This window comes from Schistocerca nitens, chromosome 2 (genome assembly GCF_023898315.1).
Source record: "Schistocerca nitens isolate TAMUIC-IGC-003100 chromosome 2, iqSchNite1.1, whole genome shotgun sequence".
In the NCBI taxonomy this organism is placed as follows: domain Eukaryota; kingdom Metazoa; phylum Arthropoda; class Insecta; order Orthoptera; family Acrididae; genus Schistocerca; species Schistocerca nitens.
The window spans coordinates 121,566,078-121,580,819 of NC_064615.1; the positions used below are offsets into that span (position 1 = coordinate 121,566,078).

At 39.5% G+C, this 14,742-nt stretch overlaps 1 protein-coding gene across 4 annotated transcripts in view; it reads left to right on the forward strand.

The window, feature by feature from the left end:
* The window catches only part of LOC126235806 (serpin B6-like), a 293,511-nt gene that overhangs the window by 265,851 nt on the left and 12,918 nt on the right, over positions 1–14,742 (forward strand). For all 4 annotated transcript variants that reach the window (XM_049944636.1, XM_049944639.1, XM_049944638.1 and 1 more), the window contains exon 8: positions 13,739–13,883. In XM_049944636.1, coding sequence (XP_049800593.1) covers positions 13,739–13,883 — 145 coding nt within the window. The remainder of the gene's footprint in view (positions 1–13,738; positions 13,884–14,742) is intronic.

Genomic DNA, 14,742 nt, shown 5'->3' on the forward strand with positions numbered 1-14,742 from the left:
AGTTGATTTTATGCTTAGGATAGAATACCGCTTGCCATTTGTGCTTCCATCACTTTTTAAATCAAACCATTGTTTCTTCATAATGATAATACATGCTATTCAGAAATGCTAGCCAGTTGTTGTGGCCGAGCAGTTCTAGGCACTTCAGTCCGGAACTGTGCTGCTGCTAAAGTCACAGGTTCGAATCCTGCCTCGGGCATGGATGTGTGTGATGTCCTTAGGTTAGTGAGATTTAAGTAGTTCTAAGTCTAGGTGACTGATGACCTGAGATGTTAAGTCCCATAGTGCTCAGAGCCATTTGAACCATTTTGAACCAGAAAAGCTACTATGTGCTTCATCATGGAAGTTCAAAAGTTACCAGACATTGTGTAACTCATGGATTATAAATACTGTAAAGAGAGACTACAAGATGTTTTGGACCAACTGACCAAACTGGATGAGGGGAAGCATGACCTGTTAGACAGTGTCATTTCAACTAATTACAAAATCTTATCAACTTTATAGCACTCATATTTCTCCTCTTTGTTTATTCATGTGCAAAAATAGCTTTAAATAATTGTAAACAGTACTACCAAATCTGATAAATGTGTGATATTTAGAAAGTTGATGTTTGTTTTCTGTACAGGGAGTTCATGTCTCAAATAGAAACTGGAAAAGTATAGATTTCTTCATAAATCGGTGAGCAAGTTGAGGAGCCTGTAATGCCTATCCCATAGAGATGGCTGAAGATGCATCCTTATCATTGATGTTAAATATCATCTGCTGCACATCCAATCTCCCTGCACTTTGTGGCATGGGGTGTGGGTAACTGTTTGCACACTATAAATTTTGGTGGCCTCCCTTCCATTGTGTTTGTTTCTTCTAATTCATCTTTTGGCACATTCCATGCCCATCCTTAAAGTCGATAAATGTGTTATAATGCACTGACATTATGGATAAGTAAGTATCCATTGTTGGCAGCATCATTTTCATGTAGGTAAACATACTCATTTTGTTGGAGGTCTTGATCTGATGGAATCCAGAGAAAATTCTATACTTACTCAATTCAATCACATTCTGCATTGTGAAAGTAAGATGAATGTTCTTGTCTAACTATATTGCTGGAGTGTTGAGAAATGATTGTACATTTAATGAGACAGATATGATCGAGATCTTGTTCAGTACGAGTGGCTTGATGAACTGAGAGCTTACATGTAGCCACTGCCTCTGCAATATTCACTGTCATGCTCTGAGGGAGGGTGTATGACCATTTTGCTTGGAGATTAGGGCAGAAGAAAGCACTAACCACATACGGGCGATCAATTACTATTGACCCATCAGTGAATACTTTAATCACATTTGGCCACTGCAGATATGTGTTTGTTGTGAATATGCTGCTAATTTTTGACATTTCACTTTTGGGGAACAGATGGATGCAACACTAATGGATAACTGGTAAAATGGGTCTTTCAATGTGCTTCTTACTTTCATGACTGGATACTAAGAAAGTGTTCATGTTGTGCAATGGCTATTATTTTGCAACATCTTCTTGTTTCAAGAGAGAAATGGTAATTTAAAAAAACCTATACCTCAGCTAGTTTCTGAACAATGGAAGGATCCAGAGTTTGAATTCCCTGTAATATAAATTTATCCACCAGGAAATGGCATCTTTATTGCTTCCAAAAGCATAGCATTGATCTGTGTAGAAGACATCTCTCTGGTAGAGATTCTAACATGATTATACAATACCATATTTTGTCTACTTGGTCAAAAGCTAACCATGTGCCACTGTGATAAATGACTCACAATAATCTAGTTGAATTCGTGTTGTGATGGCAGAAGAGCCAACACCGTCTTACTAGTAGGGGCCGAAATGCATGCGTTTTAGCTCATGCAGGCTGGCGAGAGGAGGGAAGGACTCTACTGACAAGAGGTCTGGAACATGACAAGGAATTAGAATTCAGAAGGTGGACATAATTAGTTTGATACTTAACTTTAATCCATTAATGATGCACGTCGCTCTTGACGGTACATGATTCACAATATTGTCTGTTCAGAATACATTCTTTAAGACTATGGCGCCTTGCTAGGTCGTAGCAAATGAAGTAGCTGAAGGCTATGCTAAACTGTCGTCCCTGCAAATGAGAGTTTATGTAGACAGTGAACCATCACTAGCAAAGTCGGCTGTACAACTGGAATGAGTGCTAGGGAGTCTCTCTCGACTAGACCTGCCGTGTGGCGGCGCTCGGTCTGCAATCACTGATAGTGGTGACACGCGGGTCCGACGTATACTAACAGACCGCAGCCGATTTAAAGGCTACCACCTAGCAAGTGTGGTGTCTGGCGGTGACACCACAATTCGCACCAGTGATCAGTACAGCATGAGCACTGTGGTGACATTTGGACCTCACTTGTCTAGCCTCAGAAGAAAATAACTGATATGGACATATCATACCAGTTATGACTCTAGATTAATCTCAGAAATCACAAATGTGATGTTACTGATATCATACTGTGGTAAGTCACATGGTACTGAGCCTACCTTGGACACTAAAATTTGGTGAATAGGAATGATTTAGCGGGAATTTATGGAAAAATTAATTGATTTCTTTGTTTTCTGGGTGCCAGGCTTAATCATCATTAATCAAACCAAAAGTTGCCTTTTCAATGGATGTGTGTAAAACACTGAAACACATATAGTAATACCAAAACAGCTGACTGAAACCTCACCAAAATATTGATTTGGTCATCAGCAGTGTAGAGTTTGCTCTCTGTGGGTATCAATCTGCAGTGGGATGTGTCTTGGACTGTTGTTTTGTCCTTATCCTCCGTGAGTGGACAGTGTGAAGAATGGTTGACAGTGGCCCACAGGTGAATGGCCTATTCACTCATAGACTTAGATGATCAGCACCACAGGCAAGGGCCAAGCAGCCAGTGTGTTTACCATTCAGGTGGTAGCATTCCAAGGGATTAGCTCTCTGACCAGTTTTAAGTTTTGCATATGGCCACATTGCAAAGGATGCAACCAAGAAATCAGTTTTGAACTGAATAATGGCGTTCATGAGAGGCAGTCATTGGCAACAGTGTTGAAACTTGGATCTGAACAGTAATCAGACTGCAAAAGCAGCATCATGAAAGAGACAGAATACTGGCTTCAGAAAAGAAAACAGAGTCAAATACTCATGAGAATAAGCATCAGTCTGGAATGAAACTCACTAAAGACTAGAATAGAAATCAGAACAACATGGAGTAGATTGAAATCATCATGGATTCGTGACAGCAAATCCTGACTACCGAGTCTTGAGATGATGTCTCAATATAAAGTCTCCTCAAAGAATCATCTTGAAGCCTCACTCCTCTTCAAGTTTCTCCACTGGAAATGTCAATGAATGTGATCACTGACTCTCATCACTTTCCCAAAATGATACCTGCACTCTCCAGCTCTCTTATTATTGGCTGATGATATATCAGGACCAGCCAGTTGATGATTCCTCCTGGACAGTTCTCCTCATCTTGATTCCTTACTCTAGGGTGCAACTTTCTGCTGAAAACTGACCAGGCTTTCATGCACATACATACAGCAAAGATTCCCATGGCTTTGTCTGGCAGGATCATGACTCGCAATGTGCCACAAAAAAGTTTTCCCCCTCAAGGATTTTTCAGGTGACTTTGGAGTGGTCACACACCTGCAGGAAAATTAACTCCCGTGATATGATGCTCGTGGAGGCACTTCAGTGAAAGAACTAGTGGTCCTATGACAACAAGTCCACTCTGTCTAGCACAGTAAGGTTTCTCCTGTGGAAAACTGTGGTCTTTTCAGCACAATCCACATTATCCATCACTTGTGTATCAAGGGTGTCCTTGTTTAGGGCACAGAGTGAAATCATGTATCTCACTTCACAGGTAATGAACAGGCTTCTGTCTATCGTAAAGGAAAAAATTGGGAATCCTCATCCATTCAAAAGAGAATTTAAATGAAGTCTCATTAGCCATCCCTTTTATAAATTATATGATTATCTTCATTCAGGGACTGAAAATTGCTGTTAGTTTCGTGGCAACTAACAGTACTAACTGTAAACCTGAATGACATGTACTACTGAACTGTTAACGGGTCTTTTGTTGATAGACAGGTAGAAAAAAATTTTCTTTGAAACATACCAATATAATCAAGTATATGTTGCATACCAATAAAACATAATCAAATATATTTCAAGCAACCAATAAAAGATGAACATTAGCTGTTTTATGTAACAGAGGATGCATCAACATTCTTGAAAGTAGCAGTGTTCTGTCTAATTTACATGTTCACATTTAGATTATTGTTAAAAAGTTTAAAGATACTGTTTCTATATTGGCTTATTGTTTGTTAATGGATACTTTGACTTATCCCACTTCCCAAACTTTTCTCCTTTCTATTGTGATCTATGTATCACAGTGAATGAGAAAATATACCTAATCAGTCATTGAGATCTAGTAACCATTTAAAATTGAATTGACATTAACTTTATTGTCTCTTAAAGTGCTAGTGCCCCATGCAATTCTGTGGTCAGATATACAATTGTTACATACATGTACAATTGTTTGATTGAAAATGTTAAGCAAAATTTGTATATCATTTTGTAGTTCAGGCTCCTTCAATTTAATATTGTAATTGCCGCAAATTATTATTTTCCTCCATTTGTCTAATAGATGTGTGGGAATGTGGGAGTAACCAGTGATGCATGCTTTGTTTACTCCGTGCAAGTGCAGCAGACACTAGATACAAGTTTTTACTCTTTGGCTGTTAGTTCAGTTAGTTTTCTTTTCTGAGTTGGAAAAATAAAGTATTTTGTGCAAAGCTGTATGTGGGTTTAATTTGTTGCCTACGTAATAGTGACCCCAGGAAAAAATAGAAAAGCTCTCGCAACTTAATATCGTGTGGCAGTTTTGCAAAAGATGGAAGAAGCTAACAAAATTATGCAAGCAACAAATGACAAGATACAATAGCTAAAGCAAGAGATTGGGCTTTTGGAGCTTGCAATGCCGAAGAATGATAGCAAAATGGAATCCATTATTTTTACCAACTCCTATAGTAGCAGCCACACCACGAGCATACTCCCATGCCAAAGATTTTTCGTGCACAAATGCGCCGTTATCAACCGCACCACAGTTGCAGTTAAGAGCACCTCCATTCACACCTACACAACCAGACGTACGGTTCGTGATAACAGTGAATATCTTCAAGTATCAATGCATATCCGAAGACCATGAAAAATTCACTCTCAAAATTAGCAACCTGGGTCAGAGAGCAACAGCGATAGTCTCTGATATGATCATACATCCGCTGCTTCAACAATCGTACACCACACTTAAAATGGTGTTGATCGCTCACTGCATGAAATTACCTGAACAGTGACTTTCCCAGGTAATGTATCAGGAGAAACAGGGGGACAAACGTCCATCTGAATTTTGGAGACATTTACACACTATAGTTGATGCAAGCATGATATCCAATGAATTTTTACTGCATGTCTGGAGACAGCAGCTTCCTCACCAAGTTCAACTGATGATGACTGCATACAAAGGACAGTCTCTTGACAAGCAGCTGCAAATAGCTGACAGAACTTTCACTACTCTACAGTTGACACTCGTAGCATCTGTAGCAACATCATCTGCCACCTCTGCAGTGGAAGCCAATGATGACTCTTCGAAATAGACAGAAGAATCGAAGTTAAGCTGTGCAGCCACAGGTTACAGAAAAAACCAGGCATCGCTGATGGGATCAGGAAACTGCAAGATGTGATGGAAAATACGGCTACTTGACTACATAACTGGGAGCTGCAGACATCCACCAGGTCCACCAGTAACAAGAAGAGGTCACATTCCAAACAGGATCGAGCTCACATCGACAGTTTTCACTGGTATCACAGACGATTCGGGCCACAAGCTACAAGAGGCACAAAATCTTGTAGATACCAAAGTGGTGAGGGCAGCCCGCTCTAGGCACCACGGGCTGCGGCATTCGTGAACACTGCCATATACGAACGGGGAACCAGCTGACAGTTGCAGGCAGCAACATGCACAGTCAAGGTAAGGTACTTGAAGGCTTCCTGTATGCTGTACCTTTATGCCACTCTGCATCGCCCTGGGAGTATAAGCTAACATCACACAGATTACAAGTGGTTGATAGACTCTCAGCAGGCCTCAACACCAGCTCGGAAGTGAGTACCTTGCTGACCCCGAGTTTTGGAAAGAAGGACACATGGGAGCCTTTGAAATTGATAGCAGTTACCAATTCAAGTATAAACACAAACGGTTGTAAAGAGCTCGTGATAGATATTGGTTTATCTACCCGTTACAAGTGGAATTTTGCAGTGGCAGATATTTTACAGCCAATCTTAAAAAACACAGATTTCTTGTCTCATATTGCACTCACCATGGACTTGGCAAATAACTGCCTTACTACCAGATCAAATAGGGGCATAATAAAAGGTTTTCAATGCAGTGCGGCAGAGGCTGTATTAGGATTAGTCAGCAGCTCAGCTATATGAGGTGTGGCTAGAAAAAAATCGGACTAGTACTGGTGAAACAATAAAACGAATGCAATAAGGCTGAAAGTCGCGTGGCCTGTCACGTGACTCTCGCTCCGCCTACTGCTCGAGTTTCATCTGCCTCCTGCACTCAGTCTGCCCGTGGCGTCTGTTTTAAGTAGTTGACGTTTTGTCTGTGCGTCGGAAAATGTTGAGTGTACAGAAAGAACAGCGTGTTAACATCAAATTTTGTTTCAAACTAGGAAAATCTGCAAGTGAAACGTTTGTAATGTTACAACAAGTGTACGGCGATGATTGTTTATCGCGAACACAAGTGTTTGAGTGGTTTAAACGATTTAAAGATGGCCACGAAGACACCAGTGATGACACTCGCACTGGCAGACCATTGTCAGCAAAAACTGATGCAAACATTGAAAAAATCGGTAAACTTGTTCGACAAGGTCGCCGTTTAACAATCAGAGCAGTGTCTGAGTTAACAGGAGTTGACAAGGAAAGTGTTAGGCAGATTCTTCATGAAAGTTTCAACATGAACAAAGTGTGTTCAAAAATGGTTCCAAAGTGTCTCACACTTGAACAGAAGGAACGCCGAAGAATGATTTGTTCTGACATCCTGGAAAACATTGAAAGTGATCCCACCTTCTTACAAAATGTTATTACTTGCGATGAATCGTGGTTTTTTACTTACGATCCCGAAACTAAACGCCAATCAATGCATTGGAAAACTCCTGGTTCTCCACGACAAAAAAAAGCACTAATGTCAAAATTGAAATTCAAGGCAATGATGATTGTTTTTTTGACATCAAAGGGATTGTGCACATTGATTGGGTACCAGAGGGACAAACAGTGAATCAGCATTACTACATTAGCGTCCTGGCTACCCTACGTGAGCGAGTATGGAGAAAACGGAACGATTTGTGGAGAAAAAAGTCATGGATCCTTCACCAAGACAATGCCCCAGCTCACAGTGCGTTGTCAGTGAAGACGTTTTTGGCAAAACACAACATTCCCATCTTAGATCATCCACCCTACTCACCTGATTTGGCCCCCTGTGACTTTTTTCTTTTCCCTAAAGTCAAGTCAGCTTTGAAAGGAACTAGATTTGAGACTGTTGAAGCAGTAAAAGAAAAAGCGACAGAAGTAATGTATGGACTTACCGAAAATGATCTGCAGCATTGCTATGAACAGTGGAAAATTCGTATGGAGCAGTGTAGAGACCGAGGAGGAGAGTACATTGAAGGAGATAACATGAAATTGTAAATAATTGTAGATAAATGTTTTTTCCAGCATCAGTCCGGTTTTTTTCTAGCCGCACCTCGTACAGTCTCCCCAAGAAGACATGAAGACTCCAATAGTTAAGCATAATACAGTGCATTATATACACACCAGCCCATGTCTGCCAGTGTCAAGATGCATCCACAGATTAGCCCCAGAGTGATTAGTGGAGACAAAAGCAATATTTTAGCAGATGATCCAGGCTGGAGTAATAAGAAGGTCTGACAGTTCTTGGACATCCCCTCTCCACCTAGTACGCAAGAAAGATGGCACATGGCATCCCTGTGGTGACTACCACCGTTTGAACATGATAACAATCCCAGACAAATACCCTATACCAAACATTCAAGTGGTTACCTATGCTCTAGTGGATGTGTATTCTCAGTACTTGATTGTCATAAGGCATATAGTCAGATTCCTGTGGCTCTGGCTGACGTGGCAAAGATGGCGGTGATCACACCCTCTGGGCTATTCAAATTTCTATTTATGGGATTCGGACTCAAAAATGCGGCCCAAACTTGGAAAAGATTCATTGATGAAGTGCTCTAGGGATTACCTTTCTGTTATGCATATCTGGATGATATTTCGGTATTCTCAGAGGATATGCAATCACATGATAGTCATATTCAGGAGGTATGACAAAGGCTCGATAAATGTGGAGTAGTGTTAAATGAACGCAAATGCGTCATGGTCAAGAGTCAAGTAACTTTTCTCAGATATATAGTCTCAGCCAATTGTATACAGCCATTACCGGAGAAGATCGACATGTTGCAAAACCTACCCGAACCCACAGACTACAAACAACTTAGGCGTTATTTCGGTGTGGTAAATTTTTAGCAGCATCATTTACCAATTACCGCCAAAACACAGGCATCACTTACAAATGCACTGGCTGGCAAGAATACCACAGGAAAGGGAAAGTTGCAATGGATACCAGAAATGACCAAAGCTTTTGGTGACTTACAACAAAGCTTTGAGGAGGCAGTGTTACTCGTTCACCCCATACCTGCAGCACCATTGAGTATTGTAGTAGACACCAGCCAGGTCACAATTGGTGCAGCCTTGCAACAACAGATTGATGGACATTGGCAACCTGTTAGTTTCTTCTCAAAAAAGCTGCAACTCTGACAGACAAAATGGAGTGCATATGACAGAGAGTTGTTGGCAATATATGACAGCGTTAAACATTTCCACCCATATATTGATGCCAGGCCAGTAACAATTTTCACTTATCATAAACCTATAGTGTCAGCTTTCAGCAACATCAACAATAATTGCTTGCCAAGGCAGTTCTGACACATAGACTTTGTTAGTCAATTCATCACAGATATAAGGCACATCAGAGGTGCGGAGAATGTGGTTGCAGATTACTTTTCTCATGTCTGCAGTGTGATCAGCACAATAAACTATGAAGAACTCACGACATCACAGGAAGCAGATCTGGATCTACAGATGTTATTGACAGACCACACAACAGGGTTACACTTACAGCCGATACTCATCCCAGGAAGAAGTCTTAAGTTATGGTGCGATATATCACAGCAAAAGCCAGGCCCTTACATTCCACAACAATTTTGTAAGGTGGCATCTGACAGTGTTCATGGCCTGGCACACCCAGGGGCAAATGCCGCAATCAGGTTACTGACAGAACGTTTTGTCTGGCCATCAATTAAAAAGGACGCCAGGGAATCGACTCAAGCATGCCTACAATGTCAGCGCTGCAAATTAGGACGACACACTCACACGGAAATTGGGAATTTCATAGGACCATCAGCAAGATTTGCCCATGTCCATGTGGATGTAGTGGTCCACTCCTAGTTTCTGATGGCTCTAAATACTTGTTAACAGTGGTAGACAGATGCACGAGATCGGCGGAGGCCACTCTGATCACTGACATAGTGGCAGAAACTGTTGCAAAGGCATTTGTCTCTCGATGGCTAGCTCACTTTAGGTGCCCCCTGCATATCACAACATATTGAGGCCACCAGTTTCAGTCTAGTCTGTTCAATGAGCTAGCTAATTTATTTGGGTTCCAGCACCACCATACAACAAGCTACTATCCAGCAAACAGTGCTATTGTGGAGAGATGGCACAGGACGTTGAAGGCAGCTCTCATGTGTTATCAGAGAAGCTGGAAATAAGCATTTCCATTGGTTCTCCTTGGATTACAAACCACATACAAGACAGACATCAGTGCCTCAGTGGTGGAATTGGTGGATGGGGAACCATTGAGAATCCTGACAGATTACCTAACTGTCATCACCAATGCCAACAAACCACTCACCACTGATACATGAAATCTGTGAGCATGTGGAAACAAAGAGAAGGCCTACAGTATCTAGACATGGTGAGCAACCAGTTTTTGTGCATAAGGTGTTGGCAGACTGTACGCATGTCATGCTCTGCACAGATTCAATCAGAGCGCCACTACAACCTCCATATACTGGACCTTATCGAATAGTATGATGCAACACCCATACTATGGACCTCCCACAGAATGACAGAACTATTAGTGTGTCCATAGAGAAGGTAAAACCCATATGAGTCTTACCAGAACTGGGTATTATGACACTCAACAGGATGAGAAGGACCAAAGTTTGGAACTCACTACACATGATACGGCAGAAGAACCAATGGCAAGAGGACATGGAACTACAACACAACAGCCCACACCAGCTCCCTCATCCTCACAGCAACAAGTCATCCATACAAGAGCAGGGAGACAAGTCTAGTTTAAGTACGCATTTATCCTGGGTGCTCTGCACTTTAAGGGGGGAGGGGGGGGGGGCTGTGTGGGAATGTGGGAGTAGCCAGTGATGCATGCTTTGTTTACTCCATTTAAGTGCAGTGGACGTTAGATGTAAGTATTTACTCTTTGACTGTTAATTCAGTTAGTTTTCTTTTCCAAGTTGGAAAAATAAAGTATTTTGTGCAAAGCTGTATGTGGGTTTAATTTGTTGCCCACAGATGTGTTTCAGTTTTTTCTGAAATTTCTGAAAAATTTCCAGTTGGGAATGTGTAATAGATTAATAGTTATATTTGTGGTGATAGACATGATTACATGTGGTGTTCTATGCAAAAACTAGTCGTGTCTAGACTTTTGAATTTATAATGAATTTTTACACACAGTAGAAAGCTGAAAGCTGCTAATTTATAAACCTCAACATCTATATTCCTGCATTTAAATGGTACTCATGCAGACACAGTACATCAATTACATTTCTACATCTGAAAGCAGCATTTGCAGCTAGGACCATCAACAATGTCACAGGTTCTAGGAGTATTCCTAGTGGGAGATGCAAAACTTAAGTGATCTTATAAACAATAAGCAACACCATAAAAGTTAAATGATTCACAGGACTTTAATAATGATATGCTTAGAATAGGAGATAAAGCATCATGTGTCATAAAAACAAACAATTTACATCAGTCTCTCTTATAAGTAAGCACAAACGCTTATATTCCTTGAAACGAATGGTGTTGTGCATAAACAAATAATAAATCCACATGAACAATTCTATATCAACCCATATCCAATTCCTTTATCAGCTAAGAAAGGTGCCCAAACTGAAACCAAAGGAATGGAAAGATGAGGCATTATTGAAACTTCAGATGTCTGCTATGAAAACGTTTTAGTAGAGATTAAAAAGTGGGATGGATTAGTCCATTTGGTATTAGGTACAAGAACCTTAAATAAAATAATGAACTGAAATGTTGAACAGAATTTGAAAAATCAGATCAGTTCAGCAAATGTTCCATTACCCTTCCATCCAGACTTCTGTTACTTATTTAATTTAGTGACATATATCCCATACTGTGATCTGGGATGCAGATTTTACAACTCATGGATAGTAATAATACCACAGCACACTATCCCACTGGCATTATGAGTTACATGTTATCTGATCATGAGAGAAACTATGGAACAACAGAAAAAGAAGCTCTGGCAATGGTATGGTCATTCAAGAAATTTAAATAGATATTTTATGGGAATCAAACAGTAGTGCACACCAATTAGAGTGCATTATAATTCCCATTGAGAAGTAGACTGTTTTACAGCAGACTTACTCAGTGGGGTTTCTTCTTACTATAATTTAATTTTTCTATTGTTTATGTCAAAGAACAAGACAATATGGTGCCACATGTATTATCTCAGCTCCTATTAGTGAAACCAGCTGGTCAAGATGTAAATGAATGGTGGTACTTTGCTATTTATTTTCTGAAAGTTGGCAAATTTGAAAAAGATATCAAATGTTTTTGCAACAGTTTCTCTCATCTCCTAAGTGTGTGTATAAATTTCTAAGGTACCAAACTGCTGAGGTCATCAGTCTCATTTCCTAAGTGAAGATGATTTAACAAAGTCTATTTAGAACAACTTCAAAATTATCATTTTCAGGAAGTTATATAAGGATGGTTTGATAATTTTTTATCCAATAATACCAGAAGGTGTTTGGGATTTTGTGGATATGGATATTTTGGTCCCCTGTGTTATGGCTGGGTAGGAATGGCATAAATTTTTGTGGTAGTTACTTGTTGGTCTAAATTGGTGAAACTGTATCTTTTAAAAACAACTAATGCTAATATTGTAACTGATAAACTGAGTTATCATAAGTTTAAGAAGATAAGTAAACCCAGAAAGTTATTGTCTGACAATGGATCTCAGCTAACTGCTAAGTAGTCCAAAGAATTTTTAGCACAGGAAAATGTAAACCATACATTGTTTTCCAAATACCATCTGCATGCATATCCAGAAGAGAGAATTGTGCATGAACTAGAGTACCCTGTATAACCTGTTGTGCAAATGAGCATTTCAAGGGGGTGAAAATTGATTGAGAAATTTGAGAGGATGCTGAATGAATTGCCCCATTCAGTTATATAATTGGCTCCTATGGAGGTAGTAGAATACCTCAGAGTACTCCATTCCTGTTTACTTCCATAGACATGCAAGACAACAATGCAAACAAGCAAAAAGATAAGAATTTCTATAAAGCTATTAGTACAAGCTTAGCTACTGCTCAAACTGTATGTTTTTTCTCACATGTCCGTAATAAAAGTTCATCAGTATTTAGAAATATAAGAATTATTTTATTAAGTGGAAGTCAGAAGAATAATGAAACTCTAAAATCACTTTTAATGTGGCTTTTACTGTTGATGGATATTAAACAGTTGTTGATTTTGAAAACTCAGAGAGGAGAAGTGACATATTGAAAAGCAAATAGTCATGATTTTAGTTCTGAGTCCAATGCTGAGATATGTCTTTCAGCATTCCATTAATGATAGCAGAAGTGACTGTCAAACTGTAGAGAATACTGTAAAACAAATACTCACTATTTTATTTCTGACATCCATGCTCAGAAACAGCTTTCGGCTTCCCAGTAGTGGTAGCAGTAGTGACTGACCAGCTGTAGAGAACAATACCTATTACAAAGTGACAGCATTAGTATGTTTGTTTATTAATGAATTCATTTTCTTTTTCAATATTTTTGAGTTCAGTTTGGTAAGAAATTATACTTTGTTTCCTCTCCCTCTCATACTTCTGCAAAATTAATATAAGTTGCTTCTCCCCTTGCCCCTTTCCCCCCTTCATCAGTATTTAGAAATATAAGAATTATTTTATTAAGTGGAAGTCAGAAGAATAATGAAACTCTAAAATCACTCTGAGTGTGGCTTTTACTGTTGATGGATATTAAACAGTTGTTGTTTTGAAAACTCAGAGAGGAAAAGTGACATATTGAAAAGCCAGCTGAATTCCTGGGTTTTCTCTTGGATGGCTGGATGGTAATTTCAACTCTTCTACCAAATGTGATTTCACTGTCTTACATATTAAGTCCATTGCCTGGTTATTAATATTTACTTTATATTGGTTAGTGGTAAATCTTAGTTGAATTTTTTTCACAAAATTATGATAATTTAGATAATAGTTATGTCAAAAATGTATCACTGTACATTCTTTTCAGGTGTTGCATTTGTAATGTGCTGTGCAATTCTGAATCCACCACCTCCAGTTGTGTTCAAAGCTGACCACCCATTCCTGTTTCTTCTCATAAATAGGGTTCACCAAGCTATCCTTTTTGTTGGAAGAGTTCAGGATTTAGCATCAAGGTAAGGATTTTTAATGTTATTTTTCTTATTTTGTGTCTAAAATAACCAATTGTAGCATTTTATTATTATTTTTTTGTTGCTGTGAGTCTAAAACAACCAAGTTAAATTTTTCTGTGGATACCACAAGTATTTAGTTGATTTATTGTCATTCTACAGATGTGACTGTTGTCTTTTAAAATTAAAAGTTACTTATAATATTTGTAAAATTGTAATAGTGGCCTGTCCTATGTCAGTGTGTAACATCACATAAAAAGATATTTAGGATTAATAAAAATATGGATGTGTGTTGCCATGAGCAGATGAAAAGGTTAAGCATGAATATAATAGTAATAGTCTTTAAACTCACAATGTGCATCCATTTTGCACTTCAGTTTGCAAGCAAATTAAATATTTCTTTTTGAGGTTCAAGAGTTTCAATGATGAACTACATAAATAACACTCAGTGCCTGTTTATTAACATATGGGGATCGAGATGTTACATATGGTAATATCGAACCCAACATTAAGTATTCGCTCATTTATAATGAATTAACTTTATTTTTATCATGTCAGTACAAACACATCCGCTCGAATACAGAGTTCGGAACACACTGAGATCAACAGTTTTCAAAGAAGTTCGTTCTCAAAGATGAGACGGTCGACTCTTGCAGTTGATAACCGCCACAGAGCCCCTGCCGGTAGTGCGGAGCATGGTAAGGATGATGAGAGGCGTGTGTGCACCCGGCCGGCTGATGGCGCAGGTGCGCGTGACCGATCGTGTCGTGTCAGGCGCTAGTGCGAGGCGCGATCGGACCGTTTCTCGATGTCTTGGTAGGCGTGACCAGCGGAGGGAAGAAGGTGCAGAAGGCGTCCACAGGTT